Source organism: Pempheris klunzingeri, chromosome 15, assembly GCF_042242105.1.
Source record: "Pempheris klunzingeri isolate RE-2024b chromosome 15, fPemKlu1.hap1, whole genome shotgun sequence".
Taxonomy (NCBI): Eukaryota; Metazoa; Chordata; class Actinopteri; order Acropomatiformes; family Pempheridae; genus Pempheris; species Pempheris klunzingeri.
The window spans coordinates 13866472-13883174 of record NC_092026.1 but is presented as its reverse complement, the minus strand read 5'-3'; the positions used below and the strand labels follow the sequence as shown (position 1 = coordinate 13883174).

General features: G+C 45.7%; 1 protein-coding gene across 1 annotated transcript in view; it reads left to right on the top strand.

Moving 5' to 3' along the window:
• Window positions 1–16703, top strand: part of chd7 (chromodomain helicase DNA binding protein 7) — a 68020-nt gene that overhangs the window by 18704 nt on the left and 32613 nt on the right. The window contains exons 3-4 of the mRNA XM_070845732.1: window positions 528–862; window positions 6901–7349. Of these exons, the coding sequence (XP_070701833.1) occupies window positions 528–862; window positions 6901–7349 (784 nt within the window). The remainder of the gene's footprint in view (window positions 1–527; window positions 863–6900; window positions 7350–16703) is intronic.

Genomic DNA, 16703 nt, shown 5'->3' with positions numbered 1-16703 from the left:
TCACAAGCTTGTAATGATCATTTATTGTGCGCATAATGTCTCCCTCTATCTTTGCTCTCTCCCATTTCTGTGATTGAGATTAAGCTGAGCTGAAGTTACTATTGTTTGTTTCTCCTTTTGAATTTTCTCTTATGCTTTTAATTGGTTGTGAAAAGCATAGCGATCTTCTATTGTACTTTGTATTTTTACTCATTATAAAGTGACCTGCTGCAGTCAGCTAGTGTGATGCAGTATGGTTATTTTAACCATTTTTTATGTGAATCAACAGTTGCTGTATCGTGATATATACAGGTGCCATGATGTGAAATTACATATACCATGATAGAAGGTTTTGGCTGTATCATTCACCCCTATACTGTATTCAAACAAACATTTCTAATGGGTTTGCTGATTGAAACCCAGAAAAAGAATAGAAGTAATGGCTCAATTTTAGTGTCTTGGTGATGGACAGGAGGTAAAAACCATATCACACGTCAAAATATTCATACAGTCAGTGATGTATTCCGCTTCCCTGTCTCTGTTCTCAGGGCCTCATGAAGCTCCAGTCAGCCAGGGAGGAGACCAGCGTCTGCTCCAGGCCCAGCAGCAGGCCTCACGGAGCGGGCAGCCCCTGCAACCTGCTCCCATGGTTTTCCAGGGTCAGCCTGTCAGTCAACATGGAGTTCCAGCCCCAAACCAGGGTTTAGCTCCGCCCACCCCGAATGCTCAGACACAGCACGCACACCTGCCCGCCCACCCACAACACCTGCAGAGCACGCCCTCTCCTCCCAACCAGTCCTCTCACCCGTGGGCGCCTCCGCCTCCTGCCCCGCACCCACTCTCCTCACCCCCTCTTACCCCACAGAAAGTGCCTCACGTACAGGTAAGTCTGTCAAACGCTTTGATGTGGCATCAACACTGTGTGAGTGTGAGAGAGATCAACGGCATTTGTTTTCATGTGTGGGTGTATTTCATTTGAATGTTTATTCTTCATGTGGGTGGGGGAATGTGTGTGTTTGGCGTGTAAGGGAAGTGTGCGGTGTGTGCATAAATGTGTGTTTACATGACATTTGAGAACACAGTGGTGCATTGGGCACTGGTTCGATGGGGTTTCGCGTGTGTGTGCGCTCATATCAGTGTGTGTTTTTTTTTTTTTTTTGCCTTTTGTATCTTCTGTCGACTTGTGTGGTTGTGTTTCTGTGTGTGTGTTTGTTTTTTGTGAGCTGCATATCCTGAGACATGTGCAATACACACACATGTGCACACACAGGCGCCACCAGCATAATCTCTACTCCCTCTTGCTGCCACATCTCCCCCTCTTCTGTAGAGGAAACCTCCCTTCCTGTCTCTCCCTACTCCTCGTCTCCTCTCTTTCCGCTCTCTCTCCCACCCTGTCTGCCTGTCTGCCTGTCTGTCTGCCTGTCTCACCATTTGTCTTATCCATTTTGGGGATGTCATCTCTAAGTTAAATGCTATGTAGCCGGACGTGCAGAGACAGTTTGGAAAAGAGGGAGACGCTGAGGAGGGGGGAAAATGTTGGGGGTGATTAAAAGAATGGGGGAGGGGAAAAACACTAAGGGGAAAGAAGTGGGAAAACAAGGAAAGATCTCAAGAGAGGTAGTCCAGGATCTCTAGAAAAACAGATGAGGAGGAGGGAAGGGATGGTGGGAAGAGGTTAGCAGTTCTCAATGGCAACCTCCATGTTTGTGTGTGAGTGAGGGTGCACCGTCGTCGCTGCCTCAGTCACGTGCCCTCAGCTTCCATTAGCTTGTTTTGTTGCTCAAAGCCCCCTCTCTCCACTGACCCATTCACACACAATAGCAGCCCTGTGGCCACACACAAATCTAGTCCCCTTTTTTCTTTCTATAGTCGTTCACACTGCTCCCCTCTCCTCGCTTACTACTCCCCCACCCCACCTCCAAGCCTGCGTCGCTGCGTTTTGTGGTTGACATTTCAGCCGTCACACTTAATTTATCCAGCACTCCTGACCTAGATGCCAGTTTGACTGGTGAGCCCTGCTCCTCGCCTGGGCGAGCTGCATTTGCCATTCTGGCTCTAGCTGCAGGCCTGGCAGCCCCTGTCATTACACACAGACACACGCCGATATTGTGGTCTGGAATGGGATGGCAAATGTGCCTGGGGAAATAGGATAGCCTAGCTAGAGGAGTACTCGGAGAGGTGTGTGTGTGTGTGTGTCTGTGGCACAGGAAGGGAGTTCTCTCTGTGCCTCATGATGCACTTGTTAGAAAGAGCCACACATGCATGCCAAGCTGGTCAGTCAGTCATGATGACTGTATGTCTGGTACTCTAAGCTCCATCTGTTCACTAAGCATGGTTATTACACATGCACACACACGCATGCACACACGTGCCTTCGTCAGCAGCTCAAGGTCACAGCTCTGGCAGAGTGCTGTGCTGTGACCTTTATTCTACATCTCACACACACACACCGTGTTGCGTGCAGCACTCTAGTTGACATATAACATGCCTGTGTCGCCCCACCCCCACTCATGCACTCTGTCAGTGAGCTGCTATACCATCCAGCTCACCGTGGCTTTGCAGCTTCGAAATAATGCTTCTCAAATGTTCAGTCATCTCTCCTTGTTTGTGTGTATTTGAACAAATCAGAAACGTTTTCAGCACTCTAGTGCAACTGTTTAGAGTTCAAGTGTAGCCCAGGTAGACCGCCCGTCCCTCAAAACAGATGTATAGAAATGTTGTTGGGTTGGGCATATCATCAGTCCTGTTAGGAGAATGGACACCTCATTGTAAATAAAGTGAAAATGGAGTTTGGCTGCATCCTTGTTCTGAAAGATTACATACTTAAGTGTCCTTTGAGGACAAATAATACGCACACCAAGCTAGTTCTCTGTAAGGTGAGTGTCATCTTGGTTTTGGTGGTTGAGTGATTAAAAAAGAAAAAAACATTTTTTTTTTTTTTTTTTATTGGAAACCCACTAAACCTTCCTGACACATGTCTGAAGGAGAGGATGTGTTTCCTCTTGTGCATACTGATAATGATTCTCAAATGTTTTGTCACTGAGAAATGAGACTGGTGTATTTCATCTTTATTTCATCAGGCAGAATTGAGTCTTTTGCACGAGAGACCTGAAGGAAACATTCTCAAAAACTCAAAACAAAGCAAACACAAATGCATAATGAACAAGAATTAAGGAAATGATTACAAGAAACTGTCATGAGAACATCAGATAAGGCTTTAAAAACTCCATGACGAACGTAAGCTTGTTTTAAAAGGTACACAGTACCTCAAACCAGTTCTGCCAACTTAATCTCTGATATCTCATGTACGTACTTAAGTACTGGATCGTGTGCTGTATTGGATTGAAGTACAAGAAGAGAGATGAGGTAGTTCGGAAGCTTATCCTATCAATTGATGAATTGTTAACTTTCTTTTCTACTCTTAAGTGGAAATTTTATTTTGCCACAGAAGTAGAAAGTGCACTTGTGCACCTATGAATCACTTATGAGGCCTAGTAGGAGAGAATAGCAAAATAAAAGCAAAGGGGAACATGAACAAATGGATGTGAACGTTTGTTAAAGCCTGTGAAAAACTGAAATCTCAGCATTTCAGTATAACATTGTATATTTTGTACTAAATAAGCATCAATCAAAGTTTAAAAAAGCATCCCTAGGTGTTAAGAGTTAAAAAAGTGAATCTGCTCTATCAGAAGCCCAACATCTGTCAGCAGGGCCTCCAGATCTGGGCTACTTAGTCAGATTTAGTCAAAGATAGTACTATTCCATTTAATGGAGGTAGGAGCACCAGTGCTTATTGCAAATATGCTCCCTGTTTTCATTCATCCACTTTTTTTAATATAAGTATGTGTAATTATTTATGTAATAAGCACAAAACTCTGACGTAAAACAGCCCAGATTGTTAGAAACTATAAACTAGTGTTCATCAGTGATGTACTGGTCAGGGCTCTTTAATACCTGCGCTGACTCTGCCCTTTTATGAGACAACACGCACTGCCAGACCCACAAAAAAAAAGTGTTAATCAACCACCAGAACCCAACACGACCCACACATGCATTATGCAGACGACGTAAACACAAGCTACGGACGCCACTTATGGCAGAAAATGTTGGGTGACACCGCAGTCCAATGACAAAAAGCTTGTGCCCAAAAGTGCAGCACGGCTTCACAGAGAACAGTGGTGATGCAGAAAAATGTGATCACTGGGCATAAAAATTCCTGCAAGTTTACCGAAAATAATGGCAGGAATGAATCATCCTTAGACTTCCTTATCTTCCTTAACCTCTCTTCTTTCCCTGTCCCCTACCTTTTCTCTCTTTCATTTTTTGGAATGGGCGAGGCAGGAGGTACAGGTTTGAGACAGAAATTGGATTACATTTCTTTCCAAATGCATATTAGGGTTTGTGAGATCATGGCTGTGGATTCGTGGATCACTTGGGGTGAGAGGAAAGGGGGTATAGCACCTATGCAGTAAGGATGACAATTTACCTGCTCTGTTTTTAACCAGTCAGGCGAAGAGGATTAGTCCTCTGTATGATGAGCAACCGTGTGACTGACCACACTGTAAACTGCTGAATCGAGGGAGATATATAGCAGCTGTCCGTTTTGGATGGATGGATGGATGGATGGATGGATGCACGGCTAGAGTAGGGGAAGAGGCTGAACAATGTGAACTGGGTCTCCTTTCACTCCATTCCATGGGAGTCCTAAGTGTTTCTTCTTGGTAGATTTAACCCATGATCTCACTCTTCTTCCAGCTGTCCCTCCCTCCCCTCCCCTCAGCTCCATCAGCCTCCTTCCTCACATTCTCTCCTCTAACCTTCCCTCCGTCCTTTGAGACATGAAATTTTACCCTGTTCATCTCCTCAGTCTGTCATGTTGTTGGTGTGAGTGACTCATTGAGTTCCTTATGGATCCCGTTCTCCGTTATCGTATTACAGCCCGTGTAAGAAGCAGATAATGATGGTGCCTCAGTAGCGGGTGGTGATTTTTTTTTTCCATTCTTGGTATAGAACTGGATTTAAACCAGTGCAACTCGGGACACTAGGCGAGCTACATTCACCTTGCAGAGCACCAAACCTGACGCAGTACTTGTGTGTGTCTCCGATGTCATTCATGTGATTGATTATCCGGGAAGCTTGGCAGGAGGACAGATTTATCTCTTGGCACCGCATTTCCTCCCATCTTTCTCTTCCTCTCTGTGGTTGTCTCTCTATCACTATCTCTCCCCTAGCGACCCCCGCCTCTTCCTCTCCTCCCTCTATTTGTGTGTCTAAATGGCTCAGTTTACGTGTGTGTCAGCACGTGCATGTGTGCAGAGGTTTGTGTGATGTGTGACCTTGCAGTTGTTTGGTGTGAACGTGTGTGTGTGTACATTAGTATTCTCCTGGTGGAAATAGACTTTAAGTGATAGCACCCCAACTCCTTTCTCCTCCACGTGAACATAACCAAGCTATGCTAAGTGTGTGTGTGTGTGTGTGCGTACACAGAGGGGACTGCTGTCGTGGCATTTTGCTGTAAACTTGCTGATGCTCACACACACCTCGTTGACAAACTTTGAAACACACCGAAGTGCACATGTGAGTTGCACATGCACACACTCTCTCTCTCTCTCTCTCTCTCTCTCTTGCGCTCATATGATACACACAGTCCCTCGCTGTGCCTTTTTGAAGTATGGAGATAATTTATTCGTGTCATGATGCCTGATTTCCCATCTGCTACTGGGACCCTGAGCAGCTGGATAGAGAGAGAGAAAAACGTGGGGAGGGAGGGATGGAAGAGAGGGAAAAGGAGGAGATGCAGCTGGAGAGGCACCCTACAGCTGGTAACCAGTTGCCTGTCACAGAAAGCTGACTTGAGACCAATGAGGAGGTGGAGGGAGAAGAAGAAAAGAGAGGATTTAGTCTGCAGGAGAGCGAAGTAGGAGGAAAAATGAGGTGTCAGCCAGTTTGTTTACTAAGGTTAGCCTGCTGGTGGAGAAGGCTGGGGGGGGGGGGGGAAACTGTAGCAACAGGGAGTCGAGGAGAGACAGGAAGAAGGAGAGGGAGGAGGTGGTAGGAGGTGTGTGTGTGTGTGTGTGTGTGTGTGTGTGTGTGTGTGTGTGTGTGTGTGTGTGTGCATGGGTGGATGTATCCCTTCCCCATCCTTTGCTCTGTGGTCTGCCATTACTGACAACAAATTCAGCCCCCACCCTGCAGAAAATATAGAGGTATTGACTGACAGGCTGGCATGCTGATTAACAGACGCATTTCATGGCAAATGTGCTCAGCCTGATCCATATTTGATGCGATTTAGTTTAGAAATCCAATAACAAATGGATTTGGTCAGTCAACAGAAAATTTGATTGAGTTGATCAATTGGGTCATTTTTGTTTGAAGCTAAATGCCAAAATAGTCCCCGCTTGTCCAATTTAAACGGTTTTTGCCCGAGTTTCATCGTAAACACGACTTGATTATTTTCACAGATCCCAACATGACATCATCAAACTGCTCGTTTTTATCTGACCAAACAGTCACTATCTAGTTAATGATATCAGCAGCAGAAAACTCCCACATTGGAGAAGAAGGAACCAGTAGATGGTAGAAAATCTTGCCCCAAACATTACTAAATATATTTGATTGAACTTTAGCCCTATATATGAAATAACAATATATTTCCATGCTTTCTGTGTGGCTGCTTGGCCAACACCAGCCACATCTGGACACACTTTGATGTGATTTCCAGCTTTTCCTCTCAAATCTTTTGAGAAATGTCCCTGTTGAAAGCCACTGCTGTGGTTTATTTGTGGAGATTGTAGTTTAAGTGTGCTATTCAAACTTTCTTTTCTGTACTTATCTTTTCTTCTATAAGTGAATATGTCTTGAATTTAAAGTTGCAGACAAACTTAAATTAATGGATATCTTTTTTTTTCCCCCAATGCCCAGCATTCCCCCACCAACCCGTCAAGCGATGCCTCAATGATGGCTCCTGACAGGCCGACAATTGGCGCCGGTGCCCCCAGCCAGCCTATCAGCACAGAGCAGCCCAGCGACCAGGAGACCAAGCCAAAAAAGAAAAGGAAGAAGAGAGCAAAAGTACAGGACAGAGAAGAAGATGAAGGAAGCAAGAAGGCAGAAGGAGAGGAAGACAAGTCAGAATTTCCTGGAGCAGGAAGTGATGCAGGTGAACAGGTTACTAGCACAGGAATTGTCGAGGGAAGTTCACCACCACTGGAGGAGAAGAAAAAGCGGAAAAAGAAACCAAAGGAGAAGGCAGAGGGCAAGGAGCCCAAAGAGCCCAAGACCCCGAAGACGCCCAAAACCCCCAAGACCCCCAAAGAGCCTAAAGAGCCCAAGGAGAAGAAGACCAAGACCAAGACCCCCAAGAAAACCAGGTAAGAGCAGCGATGCATAAGTCACCGTCTGTTTGGGTGCTTCTCAAGTATCACTGTAGAACGTGGAAGTGAATAAACCGATATTCAGAACACAAAGACATACATTAGACATGTACATTTTGATGTGAGTTGCTAACGGACTGAAGGAAAGACAGCCGCCCTAGATCATCACTCATGTGGCCAACCAGGGGGAACTGAAGGGGTCACAAAGCACTCAACTGTGTGTGTGTGTGTGTGTGTGTGTGATCACATGGCTCAGTGGAGCATGAACTGCTTGATGGGAAAATCTGAGGATCAATCACGTCTTCTTCTATAGACACTGATCAACAGAGTTATAATAATTGTCAGCTTAGGTTTGCAGGTCGGATGGAAAGTCCTCAGTCAGCACCTTGGCTGTAAACGCCACTTTTCTTTAAGAGCAGCCAGCATGATTGTTACACATGATGAACGAACTCAAACAGGATATTTTCACATTTCTTTTGACTAAACTGTGACATTTTTTTATTTTTTGGTTTCCGTAAACTAACTCCCTGAATTATTTGTCTCTTTAAAGTGAGACTCTGTAACCTTCACTGAGCTGCAGCCACTGTGTCAGCAAGCACGACAGTATTTGTAGGATCAAAGAAACTATAGCTTTTTCCCTTTTTAAATAATAAGTCTGCATATTTTTCTTTTGCGTCAACACATCCCATGAAAAGTACAAAACCCCACACTACGTCTCGCAAGACTTCTGGGCTTCCCCACTGTCTCTGTGCCGCTCAAACTCAAGCTCATCCATCTTACTGAAGACGTAAATCTTTAAAAACGGGTCACATATGCAAAGAACAAACTTCATGCAGTGATGAAGAGCATGCGATGTGGTCGGAAGCCCATATAAGAAATAGTAAGTGGACCTTGAGTTGAGATTATTAGTAGAAAAATATTAGATTATCTAACGTTACTCCAACTTGGGGGGGTAAAAGTGCATTTCCTGGGGCCAGCAGCAGAAGAATCCACATTTGGTGCTGTACTGAATATTTGGGGCAGCAGGGCGGTGCATGTGGGATTGAGTCAAAATAACTACTCTGTGTGTGTGTGTGTGTGGTAATGAAAGTCGCCCAGTGCTGCATTGTGGGTCATTGATGTGTTTTCACTAGTTTTAGGACAACAATGGAGCTCTTATGGCACAGCGGAGTAAGATCTATCATGCTAGTGGTAGACTTTAGTCCTTTCTGGTACGGTAATGAAGAACGTGGTGGCTCGATCACAAGTGTGAATCCACCCAAGACACATTTAGCCCAGTGCGTACTCATGGTACAGGTGTGAATGCATCCAAGATGCACCGAGGCTGCTTTGGGATCTGATCACTCGGACCTCATTCAAAGGTTGTCTGGGCCCCATATGACCACATTCTTCTAGCACTGTTTGGTGTGCGTCCTGGGCCACATATGAGGACCTTCTTCTCAACTGCCGTCACCTGCCAAAGTGGAAACTGTGTCAACGGTTTTAACTTATTATCTTACTATGAGAACTAAATGATGGACTAAATGCTCTGTAGTATCTATGTCCCACCATGCATTTAGAGATGTTTCTGGTGGAGCGGCATGGCTGTCCGCTGAGCCATGTTCACCGGCCAAGCGACAAGTACATTTTCAATCCGTAACGTCTGTTTTCCATGGATCTGGCATCGTGTACCTCTGCTCTCCATATGTCTGCCCACCAAACCTTTGAGTTAAATGATAAACATGATTTGGATTGTGATATTAATGATTAGATGATGTTAAAACAGAACATGATGCTGTGACATTGTCGCACCAAGCCATTGAAATAAGGAGGCATTGTTATTAAATACTGAAAGTAAAGTGAAACACTTAAAATGTTCACTCTTTCATAAATATACAAATGATGGACATGTTTAATTGCATACAGAGCGGATCACAAGTGGCCACAGGTCACACGTGTGGAGGGCTTCCATCACACTGAGCCATCGGCCTGTGATATGTTGATGCCTGGTATGAACAGGGTCTATCTCTCTCCTTACTTTTGTTGGCAACACTTGTCCGGCTCCTACTATCCTCTAACATAGATACATTCCTCCTTCGTCCCCTGCAAACTGTCCGATGAGTGAAAGATGGGCAGAGGCAAAGATGGATGAGAGCATTTGTGTATGAAAGTCAGAGGTGGTTTCATCCTGAAGGTGGAAACTTGATCGGACTGAGGAATGTGTCAGGACGGCCCCCATATCTCTCTCTTTCCCTGTCCCAGCTCTCAGCGCGCCCCCCCACCCCCACCCCCCTCCTTTTCTTCTCAGCCCCTTTTATCCCAAGGAAGAGGGAGGGCCAAAGCAGCAGGCAGGGGTCAGAGCTGGGGGAGGTGCGTGTATGCGTATGCAGACATCGGCCATTGGAAAAGAGACGGGGGCGGGGATGGGGAGGACCTGGAGTGAGTCTGTGAGGCATTGAGGGGGCAGGCGTTTTGTGTGTGCATGCATGTGTTGGGGGAGGGGTCATTTGTAATCTTTGTGGCAGAAAATGGCGACTAATGATAATGAAGGCCATGCTGCTGACCACTCCACAGCCACAACTCTGTGTGTGTGTGTGTGTGTGTGTGAGAGTGTGAGTGTGTGAGTGTGAGTGAGGGCGGAGGAAATGTGGGGGTGGGGAGTGCATTCTCAGTGCTGTGTGTGTGGGTGTGTGTTGGTAAACTAGCTCTTATCTGTTGTCAGGCTTTCCTCCATCTTGAGTGGCGGCCTGGAGCTCCCAGGTTAATTTAGCATAATAATGGCTGCCGGCCATTCTCTGCTACTCTAAAATGGTGGACCACTGAAATCACCCAACTATCTTCTCTTTCATTCTTTCATTTCTCTCCCCGCCCTCCAATCCCACCTCTTCCTGCTGAAGAGGATTGTTCCTTTCATCTTTTCCTTCCCCCCCCCCCCCCCCTCCCCCCCCTCCTCCGTCTTGGTCTGCCTTTCTGATTTAAGCCAAGGGTTGAAGATTAAGGGTGTTTTTTTTCTTTCTACTGTCATTTGCACATAAGAACATTAAATTCCCATGTTTGGCATGGCACTCATGAAGTCCAGGCTCCATTAATCATATTTATTCCTCATTGAAAAGTCATGCAGAATGTCTAAAGGTCTTCATGAAGCCTTGATTTTCAATTCATTTTTAATAATAAGTTATTTATGTAGTTAACTGTTGCCTTGTGATTTGTTAGGCTCCTTTTCTTGTGGCAAGACTTCCTTCCTAAATCTGAAAACTTTGCTTCTCTGACTTCAGAGAGACATTAGCCTGATTGTAAGTGTCAAAGCTTTTAAAATGAACTTTTAATAATAGAGACAATCATCTCACAGCGTCACTGGAACGTACTCAATTGCATTTTGGCGGATTTGTTGAGATGTTGAGATTTCCACGAGTGGAGAAGTGCAAGAGTTTTTCTTGTGGCCCGTACCATGCCACAGTATGTGTTCTTTCTGCTCGGTGCATCTCTGTATGAAGAAGGAAGCCACCACAGAGTAGACTGAAGCCTTCGTTTTATTGCTTTAACCATAATTTTGGGCTGCACTGTTAACCCTGTGAGCACTGGTGGTTTTTCCACTGTTCATTCACTTTAGTTTGCAGGGTTGTGGCATTGTTTTCGTGCCATCAGCGAGGCAATTATTTATAAAAAAATAAATGAATTAAGGTACCATCAAGTTCCATGTCAGTGGCACCATACATGCTCTTAGAAAAGTTTCACACTATTTGAAATTGTTCATGTTTCAGGCATAGCAGGGCCTTGTTGATGGGACCCTGTGCTTTTAGTACTGTCATAAAATCTCATTTTCATGATCACCCCTGTCTGTTTTCCTTATGTTATTTACATTTGGGATATACATATCAAGAGATTGAGCCACTGTGGATTTCACCACTCTTTGGGTGTTGTAAAGAGAAGGTCAAATGTTGCTGTAGAGTTGGCGGTGGACTATCCTAGTCTTTAGCCTATATTTCTATTATACTCCATACACTACGGTAAAGTTGCATGTCAGGGCAAAGCCGCTATGGTCGTGTAGTGAATGAAGGCAATGATATCGCAGCACTGTTGCACGTTTATCAGCAGTGATTTGGTTTTGAATGTGAAACCTGTTTACAGTTGCCTTGCCAGTGCGTTTGCAGGAGTGTTTGTATGTAATGAGTGTACGGTCGACAGAGGGTGGGAGAGTGAGTGGCGTAGAGTGATGGCGAAAGGATGGGGTTTCCTGAATGTAGCTCCAGTTGTGATCAGTGAAAACCCACTAGTGCTGCCTGAAAGGTTATCTCATTTAAATGGCCGGGAGTATAAAGGAGGTGCAAGTTTCGCTGATTCCAGCAGCCTTCGTCTTTATTAAAGGATGGCCCTCTGAGTAGGTTTTGACGGGTTCAAAGGGTCAAAATCTCAATGGCAAGAGCAGGTTGCGCAGGCGGACTTGATCTTAATGAATAGACAATAAATGGAAATCTCAGAAGCATTCACCACTGTTGGTTTAGCTGTCTTGGAAGTTGTGCATGTCTGAGTGATACAGACAGAATCGAGTGGTTTATTTGTCCAGTCAGCTCACTCCTCTCCTTTGACCTCTATCTCTCTTTCCCTTCGCTCTCATGCTCCCTCTCTGTCTACCTCTCTCAGAGGAAGTACATCTATAAATAACCAAGCTCTCAGCTGCCACACCCTTCCCTCGGTGTGTGTGTGTCGGGGTGGGGGTGATTTGTTTGCAGTACATGCACGCAGGCACTATACTTTGTCTGCAGATGTGTGTAAATAGAGCAGTTTTTGCACACACACACAGAAGGGGTGTGTGGGTGTGTGTGTGTGTGTGTGTGGTGCCGTGTTGCCACTGGTGGTGGTTTTGGTTACCATGGGTTGGGTGTGTGCATGGGGATTGAGTGGTATGACTCATCCCGCCAGCAGGTGTCCCTTACACCCCAGCCATCCCCCTTTCTTTGTCTTCCTCTTCCCTTCTTCTCTCTTCCATCCCCATATTTTACTCCACTGTTCTGCTTCCTGTTCTTTACCCCCCCCCCCCCCGATCTAATAGGAGGATCTCAGCTCCTGTCACGGTGACACGCACTTTGCACCACAGCTGGTTAGCATGCATGAGTCCAGCAGATTGAATGAGGGGGTAGGCGGAGCTTACGTGTACCTGGACAGGACTAATCTTACAGTGAGACGTCTAATCTTGTGTCAGCTTCTTTGCAGTGCAGCGTGCTGAATAGGTTCAGTCATAGGTGACACATATTGTCGGGGTGTTCTAGCCACCTCGGTCCCCATTGGACCTATTGTACAGTACCCCGATTTCAGTTCAAGTGCTTTGTTTTGTAAGAGATCAGTATTTTAGTTTATGCCTAAAGGAAACGAAACATCCATTAGTTTTTGAATATTTTTTTTTTTATCATGTTGATCGTGTCTTGTCCTTTTTTGATTATATTCTTCTTCTTTTTTTTTTTTCAATCTTCAGTGTCATTACATAACATAAGCAGTGAATCCATAGCATTTACCACCTCAAACATGCTAACATACACCTCTGGAGTGGTTTTTGTGAGAGAATTTTACTTCAGCATCTGACAAAGCCATACAGGATCTAGTAGTAGTTGGACTAGACTACTCTTTCACGCACTGAAGCTGCTTTAGGAGCAAGTCGGGGTTCAGGGACTTGCCCAAGGACGCTAATACATGCTGACCTAGAGGAGCCGGTGATCGAACCACCGACCTTCCGATTGATAGACGACCCACTCCCACATACCGCCCCAAAACTGGCATTGGTTGTTTAAAGCCGGCCAGAATAGATGATTACATACATATAACAGAAAGCAAGGTGCTACTATCATCTTGTATCGTGTCTTGCAATGCGCGATATAACTCCACAGCTACGCTACGTTTTATGGTGCTCAACCCTTCCAGCAGGAGGGGAGAGACGGAGAGAGAGAGAGATCACTGCTTCTCAGGTTGCTCCTCATTACTGAAATCACCCTGCTGACACATATGGAATTTAGAAAATAAGACCTACAGTTCACGTTTTGGTTGACCTGAGTCTCTGACGGGTTTGTGACCACCGCCCGCTGCGGTGAAGAAACGGCAGCAGCTTTCAGTCTTCAGGCGAAATCCCATCCTAAACTCCATCACATCGCTGTAAAAATAATCCTCCGGTCTTTTTTTGTGGTGACGATGATGCAGTGAAGTCCACCCCCCTTACCTGCACAAAAGGCACCCAGGCACCAAAGCTAGCAGCTTTCCCTTTCCTGCTAGGACAACTGTGGACTCCATGTCCTGACACACGATTATTTACCGTGATGATATTTGGTGAAATGCAATTAAAACCTACTGGGAAAAAAAACACCAACTCACTGATTCCCTGATGTTATGTCATATGACACGTTGCAACACACACAAAAAAAAGAGCTTCTCCTCTGAATGTATGCCCTTATGTCGTGTAAAACAAACTTTCAGACAAGGTTAAGCATAAATGTCATTAATGAATCTCGGATCCAGAAAAATAAAACTGGCGTACTGATGGCTTAGGTACTATGCCGTCTGGACATTTTCTGAAGTTGGAAAGTACAGAATGTTGGCCAAGCAAGCTAGTCGGCAAGCTTATTTAGGCGAGGACCAGACTAGGCACTTCTAGAAGCCCGCTCAATGCAATTCCTTCCAGTTATTTAAAAGACGGTGTCTGTGATCTAAAGTGGATCCAGGTAGTTAATCAGATATGTTTTGGAACTAGCAGATGTACAGTATATCAGGCAGTAGGTGTTTGTTTCAGGACTATATGGCATGCCTGTTAAAGAAGCTACCAGTGGACTCATGATTAGAGGCTGGTGGCTTTACGATTTATGTCACATGCACACAGTTGGGTGGCTGACATAGCGTGACTGTGAGACTTAATCTCGGCAAGTTGGCCATCTAAGAAAGTGTATCACAGCGTTCATAGAAAGGACTTAAACCGCTCCGCATAAGTAAACTTGCCCATTGTCCGCACATATACTCACTATGTTCTGAACACCCACAGTTTTAGTAAATGATGTATCTCTCACTTTTGTCAGAGTTACCAGAATGGTGTGATACTGCGACACACAAGCAGTGGATTTAGCCAGTTTCTGACGTGAGGCAGCTAATTTGTTTGGATTGTGATACAAGTTGAGTCATTCAAACCGCCAAAAACATTTGCGGCACTAGACAGAGAAAATAAAAAGGAAAGACTTTTGAGTAATGTTGTGGCATTGAAACGTTAGAGGACGAGGACAAAGAGATGGACTGAGCAGAAAGAGTTGAGGTGATCAATTGAGATGGATTGAGAGAAGATGTGAGGCCATGAAGAAGCTAGGAGGAAAAGAGGGGAGAAGGCAGCCAAGTGGAGGGTGTGTGTGTGTATGTGTGTATGTGTGTGTGTGTGTGTGTGTGGGGCCAGATGGCTCCAGCGTGTGGCGACCAGCCAGAGGAACAGGTGCAGGTCACATGACCAGCCGTTACCACGGAGATGGTGATTGCTCTTGGCGTGAGGATGAAAGGAGAAGGGCCCCAGGGACAGAGAGGAGGAGAGAGAGAGAGGGAGAGCGAGAAAGCAGGAGGGAACCAGGGAGAGGGGCACTGAGCAGGAGAGCGGGTGAGCGACATAGGCTCAGCACAGGAGAGAGAGATTTCCAGGCATACATTGCTGCAGAGGGCAACCTCGGAGAAGAGGCAACACACACAGGCACAGACTATGAATACAGAATACAGTACACACACACACAACGGCTGTGCATTCTATTTGATCGTAAATCAGTAGAGCAAGTTATTTCCTCTTTAAGGCCTTAATGTGTGAATGTATATTAGTGTTTGAAAAGCAACACTTTGTAAACCTGCACAGTAGAGTGAGGTTGGGGTAGTCCGTTCTGTTGTGCATCTGCAAAGCTCCAGCGCTAACTAATCTCTTATGAAACCTTTAATCTCACCTCACCTTTTTTCTTATTAACCAAGGGCAGCGTACCAAACATTCAGAAGGGAGGCTTCTCATCTTCAGCCGGTGGATGACCGGTGTTTTCGCCTGTCGAATTAACAAACACCACTGGTGGCAAATAACGGCTAGAGCTAATCTGTCGATTCCATGTGTAACTTTCACAAGCGATCATGATGAAGCTTTATTTCTTGACCGGCCGATGTGCCCTCTGCCAGCAGGTGTCTGCTTGGCCAATGATTGCTTGCACCACTCTCTAATGTAACACCACTCTCACCGCCGCAGGAAATGCTGTGCGTCACACAAGCTGGGGCCTCCCATAGTCAGCTGAGGTTTCGCTTCAAGGGGCTTCGTTGCATTTTTTTTTTTATTGGCGTTTCAGAAATATCATTTAATGATGACTACATATTTATGTGTCCTTTTGGAAGGCAAGTGAAGTAAGCATTTGTGGGACAATGTAAGACGAATATTTTTACTCTTATGTGAGTGTAAGATTCAAAATAACATGGCCATGGAGAATCAATGGGTGGCTAAAGGCAAGCGGTAGCCCCCCTCCTGAGCAGTGCCACAATGTAGCCTTCGTGCCCAAGCAGTCAGGGAAGAGCAGAAACGAAAGCAAAACCTGCAACAATGGCTCCATGTTATTTTAGCTTTTATTTGGTTCCTGTTCTACAGAGGGACTACACACAAGAGTGCTAATGGACTTGTGCTTTTGTAGTCCATCACAACCAACAGAGTGGTGAGTGTGCTCGAGTGAAACTGTCGCGCAAGACCGTGTCCCTTGAACTGAAAGAGTCAGAATTTCCTGGCTGAAATTTAAAGACAGAGTGCAAAAGTTTGGAGACAAACCCTTGTTGTTCTCAGAGTGACGCATGTCGGATCTGCATTTCACATCTTCTGTCACTCCCCCCTCGTCGCAGCTACGGGTTTAGTGACAGGTTTAAATGTTGTGGATGTGAAAGGCTTCGGAATCAACCAGCGGACTCTATACTGGGTTTGGAGCGACAGAAGAGTGGTGCTGAGTGTCCTATGGCGTGTATGCACACACTCACAGATTGAGCCAGCTCCCCTTTCTTTCCATGCCAGAGATTAGAGGAAGCCTGGGGCCATTTCAACCCCTCCCCCCCCTCCTCTCTCTGGGGCCTCTCTCTGTCCCTCTTTCTGTCTGCCTGTCTCTCTCACTCACACCCTCCCTCCTTGTGTATCTCTTCCTCTCTGTGCCTGTATCTCTCAATCTCGCTCCCTCCGCCCCCTTGCAGTCTTTCATCATATTAACCCCCTGTGTGCCAGAGCCCGAGGCACACTAATGATTTCTAAATGGATAAATCAAACATGGCGACCGCCCTGGGACAGGCGGACGCACATGCGCACCCCCCCCCCCCACACACACACACACACACACACACACACACACACACACACACACA